At 36.5% G+C, this 14830-nt stretch overlaps 1 protein-coding gene across 2 annotated transcripts in view; it reads left to right on the plus strand.

Annotated features, from left to right (window-relative positions):
- The window catches only part of PHKB (phosphorylase kinase regulatory subunit beta), a 211170-nt gene extending 202776 nt beyond the window's left edge, over positions 1–8394 (plus strand). For both annotated transcript variants that reach the window (XM_055331265.1, XM_055331264.1), the window contains exons 29-32: positions 1350–1479; positions 4384–4491; positions 6699–6839; positions 7485–8394. In XM_055331265.1, coding sequence (XP_055187240.1) covers positions 1350–1479; positions 4384–4491; positions 6699–6839; positions 7485–7622 — 517 coding nt within the window. In that variant the 3' untranslated portion in view covers positions 7623–8394. The remainder of the gene's footprint in view (positions 1–1349; positions 1480–4383; positions 4492–6698; positions 6840–7484) is intronic.
- Positions 8395–14830: the final 6436 nt, after the last annotated feature.

Here is a 14830-nt window from a genome sequence, read left to right on the forward strand (position 1 = left end):
ATTTTAAAAAAAGGTGGGGGTGGGGGGAGAAGGAAAAGGGGAAGGAGAAGAAACCCCTGCACATTTGAGCTTCTTCTCTTTAGCCAGACCCTGAACCCAGCCACACAAGTCTGGGTCTAACAAAAAAAAAAAAAAAAAAATGTGCATCCAAAAAAGATGCCTCACTCGTTTTATGCAGTTTTAAAACTTAATTGGTCCTCTTTCATCAGAACAAAAATGTCGTTTTCAGTATATGTCTCCTGCATAGCTATTTTCCTACCTAAGAATATTGTTGATCAGATGCTTTACCTTGTGGTTGAGGGCACATTTCACTCAATGTGGGGATCCCTGGGTGGCTCAGTGGTTTGGCACCTGCCTTCAGCCCAGGGCATGATCCTGCAGTCCCGGGATCGAGTCCCACATCAGGTTCCCTGCACGGAACCTGCTTCTCCCTCTATCTGTGTCTCTGCCTCTCTCTCTCTCTCTCTCTCTCTGTCATGAATAAATAAATAAAATCTTAAAAAAAAAAAAACATTTCACTCAATGCCTATTTTAATACCAAGTATAAAAGATGTATATTTGTTCCTATCTGCAGCTTTTTGGAAGAATATACCACTTACTGTGTCTTTGTGTGTTCTTTTTCAAATTATGCAAATTATGCATCTTTAGCAGTTTGTGAATGAGTAAGTATTATATCTTTAAGATGTAATACTTAATCCATGGAAATAAGAGATCTAGAATTTTGGCTTATCACTATAGTGTGATTACTATGATGTGTAAGATCATGTAACTGATTTTTCAGCACTGGTACTTTCGCCATATTTAAATAGAAAAAATAAATATAAGGTCTAAAAAATAAAATATAAGATTTAAAAGAAGGTAATTTCGTTAGATGCATAATACTTTTTTGAGCCTTCGTTACTTACCAAATGTTTATTAAGCATCTTTCTGGGAGAGTGCATAGGAGTGATCAAGCCATATGATAGCCATGCTTTTATGAAGTTGTATTTTTATTGTATGTAAAGACTATATGAAATTATTTTGAAATTCCCTGCTTCTGTGTTTTTAAATAGAGTCTCTTTGCATATTAGGAAGTCATTTGATGCCATAGTGAGCAATATAACTTACTAGAGAATATCATTTTGCCTATTAAATTTTTAAAAATCTTGGGTATTTTCTCCTTTCCTGCAAGCTCTGTATTCACTATGAAATATTTAGTAACCTCTGTAACACATGGTAGATATGCATCATTGATGGATTTTGGCTTTTATTGCTCACCCTATTGGAGCAATTAATTCATATTGAAAACCCTGCTGTCTATGAGAACAAGCTTATTTTTCAACTCTGAGGCATTTTCTTTTGGTCTACAGATGTTGGCTGAACAGGCGTCAGATTGATGGGTCTTTGAATAGAACTCCTGCTGGGTTCTATGACCGAGTATGGCAGATCCTGGAGCGTACACCCAATGGTATCATTGTAGCTGGGAAGCATTTGCCACAGGTACAGCCCCACTGTATTTATGTCACTTAAGGGGACCTAAGGGAGTAGGGAAATCTTTCCCCTTCTGCAGTGCAAATAGTATTTCTGCTTATTCCATTTTCTAAGAGTATTTAAAGAAAGGATATCCAGATACCTGAAGGGAGGGAATACTAGAAAATAAGATACCAAATCAATTGGATTGGAAATTTTTTCCCCCAGTCTGAGTTACTTTAATTTTTTAAAATTAGTGCCTCTCTATACAAAAGCCTTGCTTTACCAAATGGATATTTTCCTTAAAAGTTGTATTTAATCAAAAATCTTTTTTGTGTTATTTTATTTCAAATGTTTCAAGGAAGTTCTGTGTTTAAAGGAACCATATGACCACACCTTTTGCCAAGCAGCTGTCCTTCCTTTGTTTATTTATTAGTGAAGTTAGGGTTTCTTATGTTAGCATTACTATGAATGTTGGTATTTCTTTACACCAAGTGATAGTGGGCCAGTGTTGGAGGATCTCACAAACAATAAAACATACATTCAAAAGATAGAACCAAATCTGACCTAAGAAGCAAAGTGACTTAGTAGTGCTGTGAATAAGGAAATGACTGAATTTCAGTGAATGTGAAAAATGTAATAACTTTTTAGATCATAGATAATCACTTAATTTACTCAAGATATAACTTAGCTTTGGTCCAAATGAATTAGGGCTCCCTCCTTCGGATGGTTCCACAAGTTGTATAAACTGGCTTGCTTCTTTGATTTGGTTATTTTATTTAATACTGACATCTGACTCATTCTGCTTATATACACACAAGAATAATTAGGCCTTTTGGAAATGTGGTACCGTATTTGTTTTTAGTAATGAAAAGTCAACCAAATTATTTCCCATGAAGGTCCTTATACAAATATAGTATTCTTAAATACACATACCCACACTTATTTTGTTTATATGTACACAGTATTTCTGGAAGGACTCACAAGATGCTGGTAGCATTATTTTCTTTGCCTTGGGGAAGGAAACTGTGGTTTGAGGGCACAGGGGAGGCTTTTCACTAAAAACCTTTTTAACCATTCAAATTTGAACTGTGTGCATTGATTACTTATTTTTAAAAATGAATAATCACTGTTAAAAGAATTCTTTATACTATTCACGAACTGTTGAGTAGTTATATTTGGTTGTCAATATAGGTGCTCCATCCCTCTCCCCAGATACTCTGTGACCATCATATGGGGCAGCACTGTCATGAGCAGAGAACAGGCCTCCATTATTCCTGCTCTGCTTCTGCTAGGCCTCATGTCTGCATACATTGGACTATGGAGACCTTTTGCTAGCTGCTCTCTCAGGCCCCTCTAATACCTACTAGATTTGCATATAATTCTCTGATTGCCTAGGCCACTTACATTTTATATTCTCTCTTTGCTAACAAAAATAACAGCAGATGCATACTAAATATTTTTATATGCCAGGCACTTTTCTTTTTTTTTTCTTTTTTTTCTTTTTTTTTTTTTTTTTGCCAGGCACTTTTCTAAGTGCTCCTTTAATCCTCACAACAATCTTTTGAGGTAGGTGCTCTATTATTCCCACTTTACAGATGAGGAAACTGAGGTACAGCTAAGTGTTTTTTCCCAAGGTCATACATCTAGGAAGTAGTTGAGCCAGAGTGTAACACCTATCCCCTACCCTATCCCTGGTAATTAGACTTATAAACCTTTTGTCTTAACTTCTATGCTATAGTTTGAGAGAGTAGGAAATAAAGCAAGCTTGATGTCTCTTCTCTAGGTTTGTCATGGTTGCATGGTAGCCAGGTTGATTTTTCAAATGAGATACATTAATATGAAATTGATATGAAACCATGACAGGACCTTTCTTTCCTTCTGTAGCCCTACTAATCTCATTGCTAGACATCTAAAGAATTATTATTACTGTGTTTCACAACTGGGCTTCACTTTCCCCAAACTAGGTACCATCTGTAAACATTAATAATATGTTAGATTATACTTAATATAGAATACAATAGGTAAACCATATTGAATTATAGGGCTGATGCATTATTATACCAAGTCAAACAACTTTGCTGTCATTTGATTTCAAGGGGATATTCCTGCTGGGTCCCATTTGAAGTAGTAAGTAGACACACTTTGTTCTGAGGCTGTGATTAAGTTCACTGTAAATCTTCATTGAGGTGGAAGCAAATAAATATGACTCACCATCTCTGCATCTCTGGTAATAAGTCTGGTAACTCCATCTGCTTTCCACCACACAAACCTAACAGAGTCTTCTTTTCAATCCTTTGAGGGTTAGCCATCATGCCCAGAATTGGATTTGCATTTGGATTTGAGTTTATTTGCTGTTTTCATTTCGTTTGTAAAAAGTAAATGGAAGACTATGTAATACTCTTGTTTTAAAAGAAATATAAAGGGTAGGGTGAATTCTTTTAGTTGTAGTTTTTTCCCTCTGTTTTCCTGCCATTTCTACGTGCAATGTTGTTTTTGCTTATTTGTATGCATTTTTATGCTGCCAGCTCAGAAGGGACCTGCCACAGAAATGATGTAAATTCAATATCAAGTGACTTACATGATAAAGTCTGACAGCAAGCATAACTTGTTGTGTTAATTCTGAAAGCAATATGTACTCTATTTGTTGTCTCAATTTTTGGCTGTTTCTTTTGTGTGTTGAAGTGGATTTCCAATATAGTCCCTTTCCTTTAACATTTGTATAGTGAAGATAACTACTAAAAACAGAAGGTTTAATTTATCACAATAGTCAGCTGGTTGGCTTCAGTAGTTTGACATATATAAAATGCTTAAAATGCTCCCTAAGGTTTTTAGGAGCTGAAAAAGGTTATTGATTAGAAAATGAAATTCCTCTATTAAGTGGGAACCACAGTATAACAATGCAGCATGCTAATATTGAGTTATTTTTTTCAGCAACCAACCCTGTCAGATATGACCATGTATGAGATGAATTTCTCTCTCCTTGTTGAAGACATGTTGGGAAATATTGACCAGCCAAAGTACAGACAGATTGTTGTGGAGGTTTGTATTTAGAAATGTAGATTGCTGAAAAGTGCTTTCTATCTGCTCCCTGAAAATTAACCTAAAGGAAACTGCTCAAGAGACCAGGAATTCTACTCCTTACCTAACCTGGATCTCCTCTGTTTGAGTCTTGGAGAATATAGCCATCCTTGACCCAAGTCAAGGTACATAAACAAATCAGAGAGGGTGACAAAACATGAGAGACTCCTAACTCTGGGAAACGAACAAGGGGTAGTGGAAGGGGAGGTGGGCGAGGGGATGGAGTGACTGAGTGACGGGCACTGAGGAGGGGGCACTGGACGGGATGAGCACTGGGTGTTTTAATCTACATTGGAAATTGGGCTCCAATAAAAAAATATACAAAAAAAATCTTAAATCCTTCAGTGTGGAAAGACTTCCCAGCTTTTTTAGACACATACTCACTTCTCAAAAGCAAGTGCATTAAAAAAAAAAAAAAAAAAAAACAAGTGCATTAACACTACTAAAAATCAGAGGAAGTGACCTTTTCTTATTTGCTTTAATTTCAGGTGGTTTTTTTTTTTCTGTTTACAGAAATAGTGCATGACTATTGTAGAAAGTTTTAATAGTTCAGAAAATTATAGAAAAGAAAGCAAAAAAAAAAAAATCCCCCCATCACTATATCCACTAGCAATAGGTCATCAGTGTTGGTATTTTGAGGGACATCTTTCTAAACATCTCTCTGTGAACAGAGAAGACATGCAATTTTGTGCTGTATTATTTTATAAAAGGTTAAATGCTAAAATACACACATGTACATGGTGTATACATGTGCTCTTTTGCCATTTTAAAACATTATGCCAAATATGGAGAGAATCCCCATAATGAATGGATTTAGCATCTTCACTTTGTCTCTTTCTCTGGGAATGTCTCCATCAGATTTTGTGTCTCTTGTGTTTGGGTAATATGTCTGAGTGAGGGAGAAGCTCTCAGTAAGTCCTGGATCTGGCATCTAAAATCCAATCAGAGTTGAGTGAGATTCAGTCTTACCTCAGATGTGCCAAGATTCCCTGACACTATCAGCCAATCAGTTTTGTAGCATGTGGGAATGAGGCAACCTGAGGTCAGGAAGAGATGGGGTTATTGGAGGGGTGGCTGCCTTCCTAGTGCTGTCAGCCTTTCAGTGTCTAGTGCCTATCGTGTGGGACCTACAACAGACATGGAGGTCCTTCTTGTTGACCAAATGAGGGTCCCTTTGCAGAAGAATTTCTCTTTTGAACTAGAACAAAATTTCACATTCTCCTGGCTAAAGTCCTGCCCTGCCACATTGTTACACCTGGATTTTTCTGAAAGTGTTTCATTTGGTTCTTTTAGGTTCTGTTTTGGAAGCATTTAGATAAAGTATAATCAGGAAGATTCCCAAATTAGGAATTATGAGGTCTTTTTTCCTGTTCCATGTACAAAGTCACAGCCATAATCATCATCCTAAATTCTTTACCAAGCAAGCATTGTATACTCAGACACAATCTTTGTGTCTAATAGTTTGTCATCTAAAATGAATGTTACTACTTAGGGTGAATATATGAGATAGCTAAACAATGGGGTGATGCATTAAACTAAGATATGCAGACCCAATAGTACTCAGACCAGAAAGAGGTAAAAATTAGGTGTGTTTTTTAAAACATAACCATCCCCTATGGTTATGAGAAACACTATGATGTCACAGAATTATTCCCATTTGGGGATGTTGGGCTCCAGGTCATTTGATCATGAGCCTAGATCCAGAGTCTCAAACTGAACTCATCTGCCTTCTTTGGCATTGTGGCCTACTTACCTTTTCTAGGGCAGCCTCTGTCCCACTGGACACTGATTTTGGTGTCTTGCCAATAAGGGTTAATGCCCAGAGGCCAGAAAGTTCAGACACTTTGGGTGAACTGTTGACTGTGATTGGGAAAATCATTTTTCTTACTAGTTTCATTGACATGACTAATCTACAAAGTTATATACATAATGACAGCTACAAAGATATATATATTGAAAAAAAATGTGCAGTTTCCAAACAGAACTTAACGCTACTAATTTGCCAGATTAGAAAGATTCCACTCAAAATGGTCCTACAATCAGTCATTGTACAGAACACACTGTGAGATTCAAGGGTCATAATCAATCTGAGTAAAGAATGAAAACATGTACAGATTATGTTGCTTTTATGGTTCATATAATTGTCTTTCAACCTCTGTCTCTTCTAGTTACTAATGGTTGTATCCATTGTATTGGAAAGAAACCCTGAGCTAGAATTTCAAGACAAAGTTGATCTAGACAAACTAGTGAAAGATGCATTTCATGAATTTCAAAAAGATGAGAGTCGACTAAAGGAAGTTGAAAAACAAGTAAGTAGAGAAAACAGCTTTTTGTAGAATTTTTTCATTGTCTCGACTCTTCAAAATATCCCTAATCTCTCATCACTTAACTTCCAAAACAGATTTATAGAGTGCAAAATAGAGTACTTGCGGGGCAGGGAGAAGTCTGACTTATTTGAGAAATTAGTAGTGCTTTTTAGTTAATTACTAGTCAGCTCAGCTATGAAGCTCTGACTAAAAAAAAACTGGGAAGACATAAATTTCCTTTATATAGTTAGCAGTTAAAATGTGTTTTACCAGAAAGGAGCCATAGATTCCAGAAGGCTATAAAATTAAATTCTGGGGAGGATGGGAATGCATAACAGGCTGCATTGGTCTGTGTATACTACCTAATATAGTCCCTTCCAGGCTCTCCGTTTAATATTTTATGCTCATCTGTAAAAAGGTTCCCTAAGTAAATAAAAATTATCAGCAAAGAAGAGAATACTAAAAATGTCTCTCTTTGTTTTATATGTTGAGAAGATGCCTTAGGAAAATGAAAGAAAAGCTCAAGAAGTTTCTATTTTCCATGAGGAAATCTTTCTGTGAATTTATTTTTCCCCCTAGGCTGACACTGATTTTACCTGTCAACTCTTTACAAACAAAAATCAAATGACTTACTGTTTTCCTTTGTAGGATGACATGACTTCCTTTTACAACACTCCCCCACTGGGAAAAAGAGGAACATGCAGCTATTTGACAAAGGTTGTGATGAATTTGCTGCTAGAAGGAGAAGTCAAGCCAAGCAATGATGACCCATGTCTGGTTAGCTAGTGAGGAAGGTGTAAAAGGCTCTGTTGAAATACGTTTTCTGGAAGTGTGTTAAGTTTTGTGTTGAAGCTTAATTCAGGCCGCCATGAATGTAAGGACTTATTATGTTGGTGAGGTGGTTGCCACACCCTTGACAGAGTTAGTGGATCTCTTGCACGCCATAGTCAATCTAATGGTAAAAAATGCTTTAACTACATGGAAAAAAGTCCTCATGATTATAATGCCAACCACAATAATAATCTTTACTGAGTGATACAAATAGTTAATGAATTGAAAGTTCACCACTGCATGTTTTATGATCAGATAATTCATTGAAATGAGTCTTTGCTCTTTAGACTAAATTCCCACCTAGTACTGCCATTAAAATGAATTTGCCAGCTGGTGTGCATACTGGAAATGAAAAGATACTGAAAGAATGGAACGAATGGTGAGCTTAACTTAATGGCATTGTCATACTGGAAAAATACGTTCAAATCATAAAAGCAGATTTGCCAGCTGATGTTTTTATTCTCAGAAACAGCATTGTTGATAATATTTTAGTATACAGAGCTACTGTACAATTTTTACCTTGTAAACATGACTGTGGTTTTGTATTTGTGTTGACTTTAGGGGTTGGGATAAAGTACAGTATAATATATACCTGATCAAACATTTTCTTTGAGCTCTTACTAAAAATATGGCATGCATAAGATTGTTCAGAAGAGTAGACTGTTAACCTAGTTTGTACTAGTAAAAACAAAACTGAAAATCATTAAACTTTATTTCTGAATTAATATATCTGGACACATTTTTGGTTCTCCTGTTCACACTATTAAGTCTATTACTCCTGAATATTCTCAGTTTAATTGATCTGGAGACAGAGTGGAAGAGGATTTATGGTACCTACCATTTCACATATTTTACTGCCAAATTTATTTAAGCAAACTTTAATAAAAATAGAAAATAGATTAAACATTTAAGTTTTATGAATTTATATCCTTATTGAATGTTATACAGCACAGCCCATTAATTTTAGCCATAGATCCAAAGAGAGTCATTTTTCTGACCAATCATATTAGAAGTATCACCTGAGAAGTCAAACTTGTTACATAAAGGATGCAGCTCATTTGTAGATCTAAGAAACATAGGACAGGTGGCTTCAGTAACAAGTCAAATTGATATCAAATAAATGGATGGGTGAATTCATGGAAAAATCTGCAGAGTCAGGCACATTTCTCCTAACTTTGCGGTGTATTGCGTGGGTCTTATATAAGAAATCATATCAAAAAAAAAAAAAGAAATCATATCATTCTCATATATGAGAATATATGAGAATGAGGTAAAATCTGACCTTAGAGAATATCTTAAGGAGAGGGATATGACAAAGAAGATAATTATTTGATAAATTAAGGCAGTTTATGAAAAGATAGTAATGGGGTGCCTGGGTGGCTCAGTTGGTTAAGCTTCTGCCTTCAGCTCAGCTCATGACCCTGAGATCGAGCCCCACGTCAGGCTCCCTTCCCTGTGATCTCTCTCTCACTCTCTCTCAAATAAATAAAATTAAAAAAAAAAAAGGAAAGAGAGTGATGAACTTAAATTATAAAACAAGCATAAAAAAAACCTTAAACTTGAAGCCCATGGAGAATCGAGGACTGATACTTCATAGCTAAAGAAACTGAATATAAAGAGAAAAACCCCTTGAAGTATTTAATTTTTGCTGAAATCTAGAGGAAAGTAAACTGTTGTATTTTTTAACGAATTATTTTGAAGTCTGATAAGCTAAACAAAGTTGCCAGAAACCTGTCATCTTTATTGAAATCAAACATCAAATGCAAATGTATATTTCCTTAATGAGTTTTAGTTTCCTGCTTAAATGCTACATATGCAAGATTCTGGTTTTCCCATGCTGCTGCAGGCTTTCAGGATCTGTGACATATGTACCGACTTTGTGTTTTGATGAAATTCAAAATTTATTGTACTGAAAGATATGTTGGGATCAGTAAACCTTGATGTACACCTCTACAGAAGCCAATGTCTGTTTTCTAAGTAGAAAAGCAAAACATAATAAGAATTAGAACACAGAACTCATATGAATTTTAGAAGTCCCATTTGGCCCACAGAGCCAAAATGTTTTAACAGCTGTACTAGAGGCTGACTGAAAATATTAGCACATTTATCCAGGCATGACAAGATTTAAATCTGATTTAAAGCTTCCTTTATCACAATGGCAGATTCACTGTGTAAGTTTATTGTACAAGCAACGTCTGTTGGAAACTCCTGACTGAATATCAAATTCAACTACATTTCCAGAGCTATCATTTTAAGAAACATGGTGTTTTCCAGATTTCCTAACATTTTATTTAAGTCTGAAGGAGCCATATTTCAATTTAAAAAAATCAGAGTGTGGGATCATCTTGATGTCATCTTCAATATGTGATAAACTGGTGATGCCTTATGGACACCAAATAACATTTATAGAACACCTGAATAAATTTAACTTTTCACCAGAACTCTAAAGAGTAGGTTCAGATGTGCTTGTAGCCCTTCGTGAGCATGCATTTTAAATAGATGGCATATAAAAGTAGGGGAGTCAACACAGTGTGACCACACAGTTATAGCAGCACAGAGAGACCACATTTAAATCAGGGAGAGGCTGGAAGTAGCATGGTAGTATGCAGCCAGATCATAAAACTACTCTATTTCAGAAACTAAAAACATGAATGAAAAATGAGAGAGGCAGGATCAGCAAAACAAAACCAGCAGCATTCAAACAGAAGAAGCAATACAACCTCCTACCATAAACTCTATAAAGCAGCGGGAAGACAAAAGACTCACTGGGATTTGTATTTGGCTCACTCCTATACTTTGGCCTCCCAGAAGCTGTACAGGGTGAGGACAAGGTCAGTAGATAAATTATGAAAAACCTAATGCATTTGGAGGGAATTGGATGAGTGTTGAGTCAGCGTCTAGGGGAAAAAGATAGAAAATGTCCTTTCAGGGTAGAAGTTCTTTCCCTACCACATTCTCCAGCAATTCTCCCTGCCCACATGACATCTGTATGAGTGTATGTGCACACTCAGTCCCCGTGGGCACAGGGTTAGGTATTGTTGTGCAAACAAAAAGGTTCTTTTGCTAAACAGATACAACCCCATACCAGAACATGTGGCTCAGCCAGGTGTAAACTGTTTCAGCCCCCTGTTGCCCTTTTAACTGGGCACCTTTGTGCAGTTCACTAACTGCATGACTGCCACAGTCATGCTCCGCAGGGAAGGAACTTGCTATCAGGAGTGGCCGTTTTGATTTTTCATCTGGGAAGGAGGCAGATGAGGAGCAAGGGTGACCACAACCCCCTAGAACCAGTTGTCTACAATGATAGCCTGAGAACAGGCACTGTAGACCTATGTCCTATTGCCTTAAAGAGACCTTATGGGCAATGGTGATTGGATTTGATGACTACTTTTCTTTTTCTGGAGTTTTGTTTTAATACTAGGAGACCTGAATTCACTCTGCCTAATTAAGGGCGTCTTGTTTCCAAGGACAGGGCCTTAGAGTATGAGATTGTTGCTCCAAACAGGGTAAACTTTGGCATTTACTTATTATTGCCTGAGAAGGGACTCAGCTGGAAACAGCTGGGAGAGAACAAAAAAGTTCAGATTGGGAAGAGGCTCAGAAGACCATCCACACTGTATCTGGGTACCCTGTGCCAGTCGTGAGAAAGTTGGAAAGAAGCTGCCTCTAAACTATGTAAAAATACTATAGGAAAAAAACGAATAAAGAACTCATTCTGAATATACATCCTCCACAACAAATGCCCTATATTCTAAAAGAAATTAAAGAGAAAAGGAATTTATGAAAGAAGAAATCAAAGCAAAATAAGAATACAATAAGAAAGAAAAATAGAGGTGCACCTGGATGGTTCCGTGGTTGAGCATCTGCCTTTGGCTCAGGATATGATCCTGGGGTCCTGGAATTGAGTCCCACATCAGGTTCCCTGCAGGGAGACTGCTTCTCCCTCTGCCTGTGTCTCTGCCTCTCTTTCTGTATCTCTCATGAATAAATAAATAAAATCTTTAAAAAAGAGAGAAAAATAGAGCTGAGGCAACAAGTTTCATAAATTAGAAACTGAACAAAATATACATAGCTGAAAACAATTGCTGACAGGGAAAGCTTGAGATAATTCAGTCAAATATTTATTGAGTATCAACTATATGCTGGACACTGTTCTGGCATGGTAATGGAAAAAAAAGACAATTTTCCTCTCCATGGAGCTTATGTTCTAGTTGGCGTTGGGGACATAGTGATGTATGGTAATAAATGCTATGAAGAGAAATAAGACAGGAGGGGGAGGGAAAGAGTGACAAACATCATTAGTTTTTCCATGGTTGTGGAAAGGTTTCTGATATGGTGACATTTCATGAGAGAGATAGAGTAAATGCTGATGGAAAAGGATAGAGATAGGGGTGGGCGGACAAGGTTGATCAACATAAAGAAAAATGGTATTTATAGGTAGAGAAGGCTATGTTGGCATAGAAGAAAAAAAAATCAAAGACACAAAGTTTTCCCTAAATAAGAAAGAACTAAATCTGCAGGTAAAGAGAACACATCATGTTCCAAAAAAAAAAAAAATTGATACAAAATGAGCAACACTGAAACATCTTGGAGAAGACCAAAAATCCATCATCTTCTAGGGCTCAACTTGTCCACATCAGTTCAATGTCACACCATACGTGTGACCTAAGACTTTTTTTCCAACTAGTTATAAAGGCAAAAAATTATTCAATACATGATAACTCAGGAAGGAATCATAGTGGAAGGAGCCTCGGTGCCCATCGAAAGATGAATGGATAAAGAAGATGTGGTTTATGTATACAATGGAATATTACTCAGCCATTAGAAACGACAAATACCCACCATTTGCTTCAACGTGGATGGAACTGGAGGGTATTATGCTGAGTGAAGTAAGTCAATCGGAGAAGGACAAACAGTGTATGTTCTCATTCATTTGGGGAATATGAATAATAGTGAAGGGGAATATAAGGGAAGGGAGAAGAAATGTGTGGGAGATATCAGAAAGGGACACAGAACATAAAGACTTCTAACTCTGGGAAATGAACTAGGGGTAGTGGAAGGGGAGGAGGGCGGGGGGTGGGGGTGAATGGGTGACGGGCACGGAGGGGGACACTTGACGGGATGAGCACTGGGTGTTATTCTGTATGTTGGTAAATTGAACACCAATAAAAATTAATTTATAAAAAAAAAATAAAAATAAAATGCTATCTTTGGAAAAAAATAAAATAAAATAAATTCCTTCCATAAGTATTATTAGAACAATACATGCAAAGAATATAGATACACGTTATTCCTTACAATTAATGTTCTCAAACCAATTATGAATAACGTATAGAGTTGTGTATTTATTTTGTTCTTTCCTACATTATGTTTCTCTAATGATATTTCTATAATATGAAAATCTTATATGTATATATTTTATATCTGTTATGTCTAATAATTAAAACTGGATTATATTTTTTACTAAAAAAAAAAAACTGAATCTTTCTTGAAAATAATACTTGACTATATCCAGTCAACCAAGGGAATCAATGTGAATAATGCAGTAATGGAGAAAACATAATAAATACATAAGAACTACTCATAAATGATTAATCCATTAAAATATTAATAGTAACAACAATGCAATTTGCAGTGACCGAAAAAAATGTAAAGGTGACTTGAAAGAAAAACTTGGCAATTTAAAATAATTTAGTTAGCCCCGCATTGGGCTCCCTGCTCAGCGGAGAGCCTGCTTCTCGCTCTCTGCTGTTGCCCCTACTTGTGCAGTCACTGTCTTTCTCTCTCTCTCTCTCTCTCTCTCTCTCTGTCAAATAAATAAAATCTTAAAAATAAATAAATAAAATGATATAATTAATGGGCAGGGACAAAAATCCTAGAGCTGGCTGATAAAAGTAGGGACTGAGAAGGGAGTATAAGTGAGCTAATTTCCTTGTTTTCCACAGAAAGAAGTATTATTCACTTCATTTTTTGAAGTTAATAAATCAAGAAATAAAGCTTTTCTTAGTTTATCTTTTGAAATACAAGTAAGTTTAAATTATCAGAAGGTGCCAGGTAGGAGAGGTGGTGTTCAGAAAATTGACCATATAGCACAAGACAGAAAAAAATGACAGTCTCTAGATCCCTTATAACTATGGCTCTCCACTTTAATGTCAGACATTTTTTTACGTAAAAAAAAAAAAAAGCATTAAATCTGTAACTAGAATACAAATGGCCTATATCTATATACATAACAAAATAACATCATGGCAGAAATTGCTAGATGTCCATCATAATCTATTCTCTTTTTCCATAGTAACAGAATTACAGCTGGGTATATATGTCTGCTCAGATGCACCACACATTTTATTATTTCTGTGACTTCAGTGGAATGTTCTCCAACGGGATGTGAGCAGAAGTAGTGAATGCCACTACTAGGCCTGGCCCATAAACCTCCCTGCTTACCTGCCCTGTTCACTTCCCTCATTCCTGTGGGTAGGGAGGACAATGAGCAAGGTGAATGTGGTAGCCAAAGTGCCTCTGTGTCAGTTCCTGACTAGTGGTGAGACACCCCACTCTGCTTGCTTTAACATCTGTCATGGACCACTGAGCCAGCATTCATTCTGTCAGGACACAGAAACTATCCCGGTTATTTAGGCAGAAAGAATGTAATGTAAAGAATTGTTTAACCAGATAAAAAGTGTGAAACTGAGTGTGTATGTGAGCCGTTATATTTATTCTAGTAGTTCACTCTAACCAGCAGCAGCAAGAAACATAAAGCAAGTGTCTGAAAATGCAAGGAGAAACTAAAACACAATCAGTAACTTACCTGAGACAAATGAAATCTACAAACAAATGATAGCATGAGAATAATCACTAAGATATAAATATTTAATTCTATATCCAAACTACTAAGATTATACCTTCTAGTTCCCCTGAAACATTTTAAAGCTGACCTTATTTTGGGTGCCAAAGAAAATCCCCATGCATTTCAAAATTAGAAATAGTGGAGGGATGCCTAGGTGGCTCAGTTGGTTAAATGTCCAACTCTTGATCTTGGCTCAGGCTTTGATCTCAGGGTTCTGAGTTTTGGCCACACATTGAGCTCCATGCCCAAGAATAGTGAAGACTGCATTCTCATATGTCCAGCAAGAGGGGGGAAGGGGGGAAGCCACAGTTCAATG

The sequence above is a fragment of the Nyctereutes procyonoides genome, unplaced genomic scaffold, assembly GCF_905146905.1.
Source record: "Nyctereutes procyonoides isolate TBG_1078 unplaced genomic scaffold, NYPRO_anot_genome, whole genome shotgun sequence".
Lineage (NCBI taxonomy): Eukaryota > Metazoa > Chordata > Mammalia > Carnivora > Canidae > Nyctereutes > Nyctereutes procyonoides.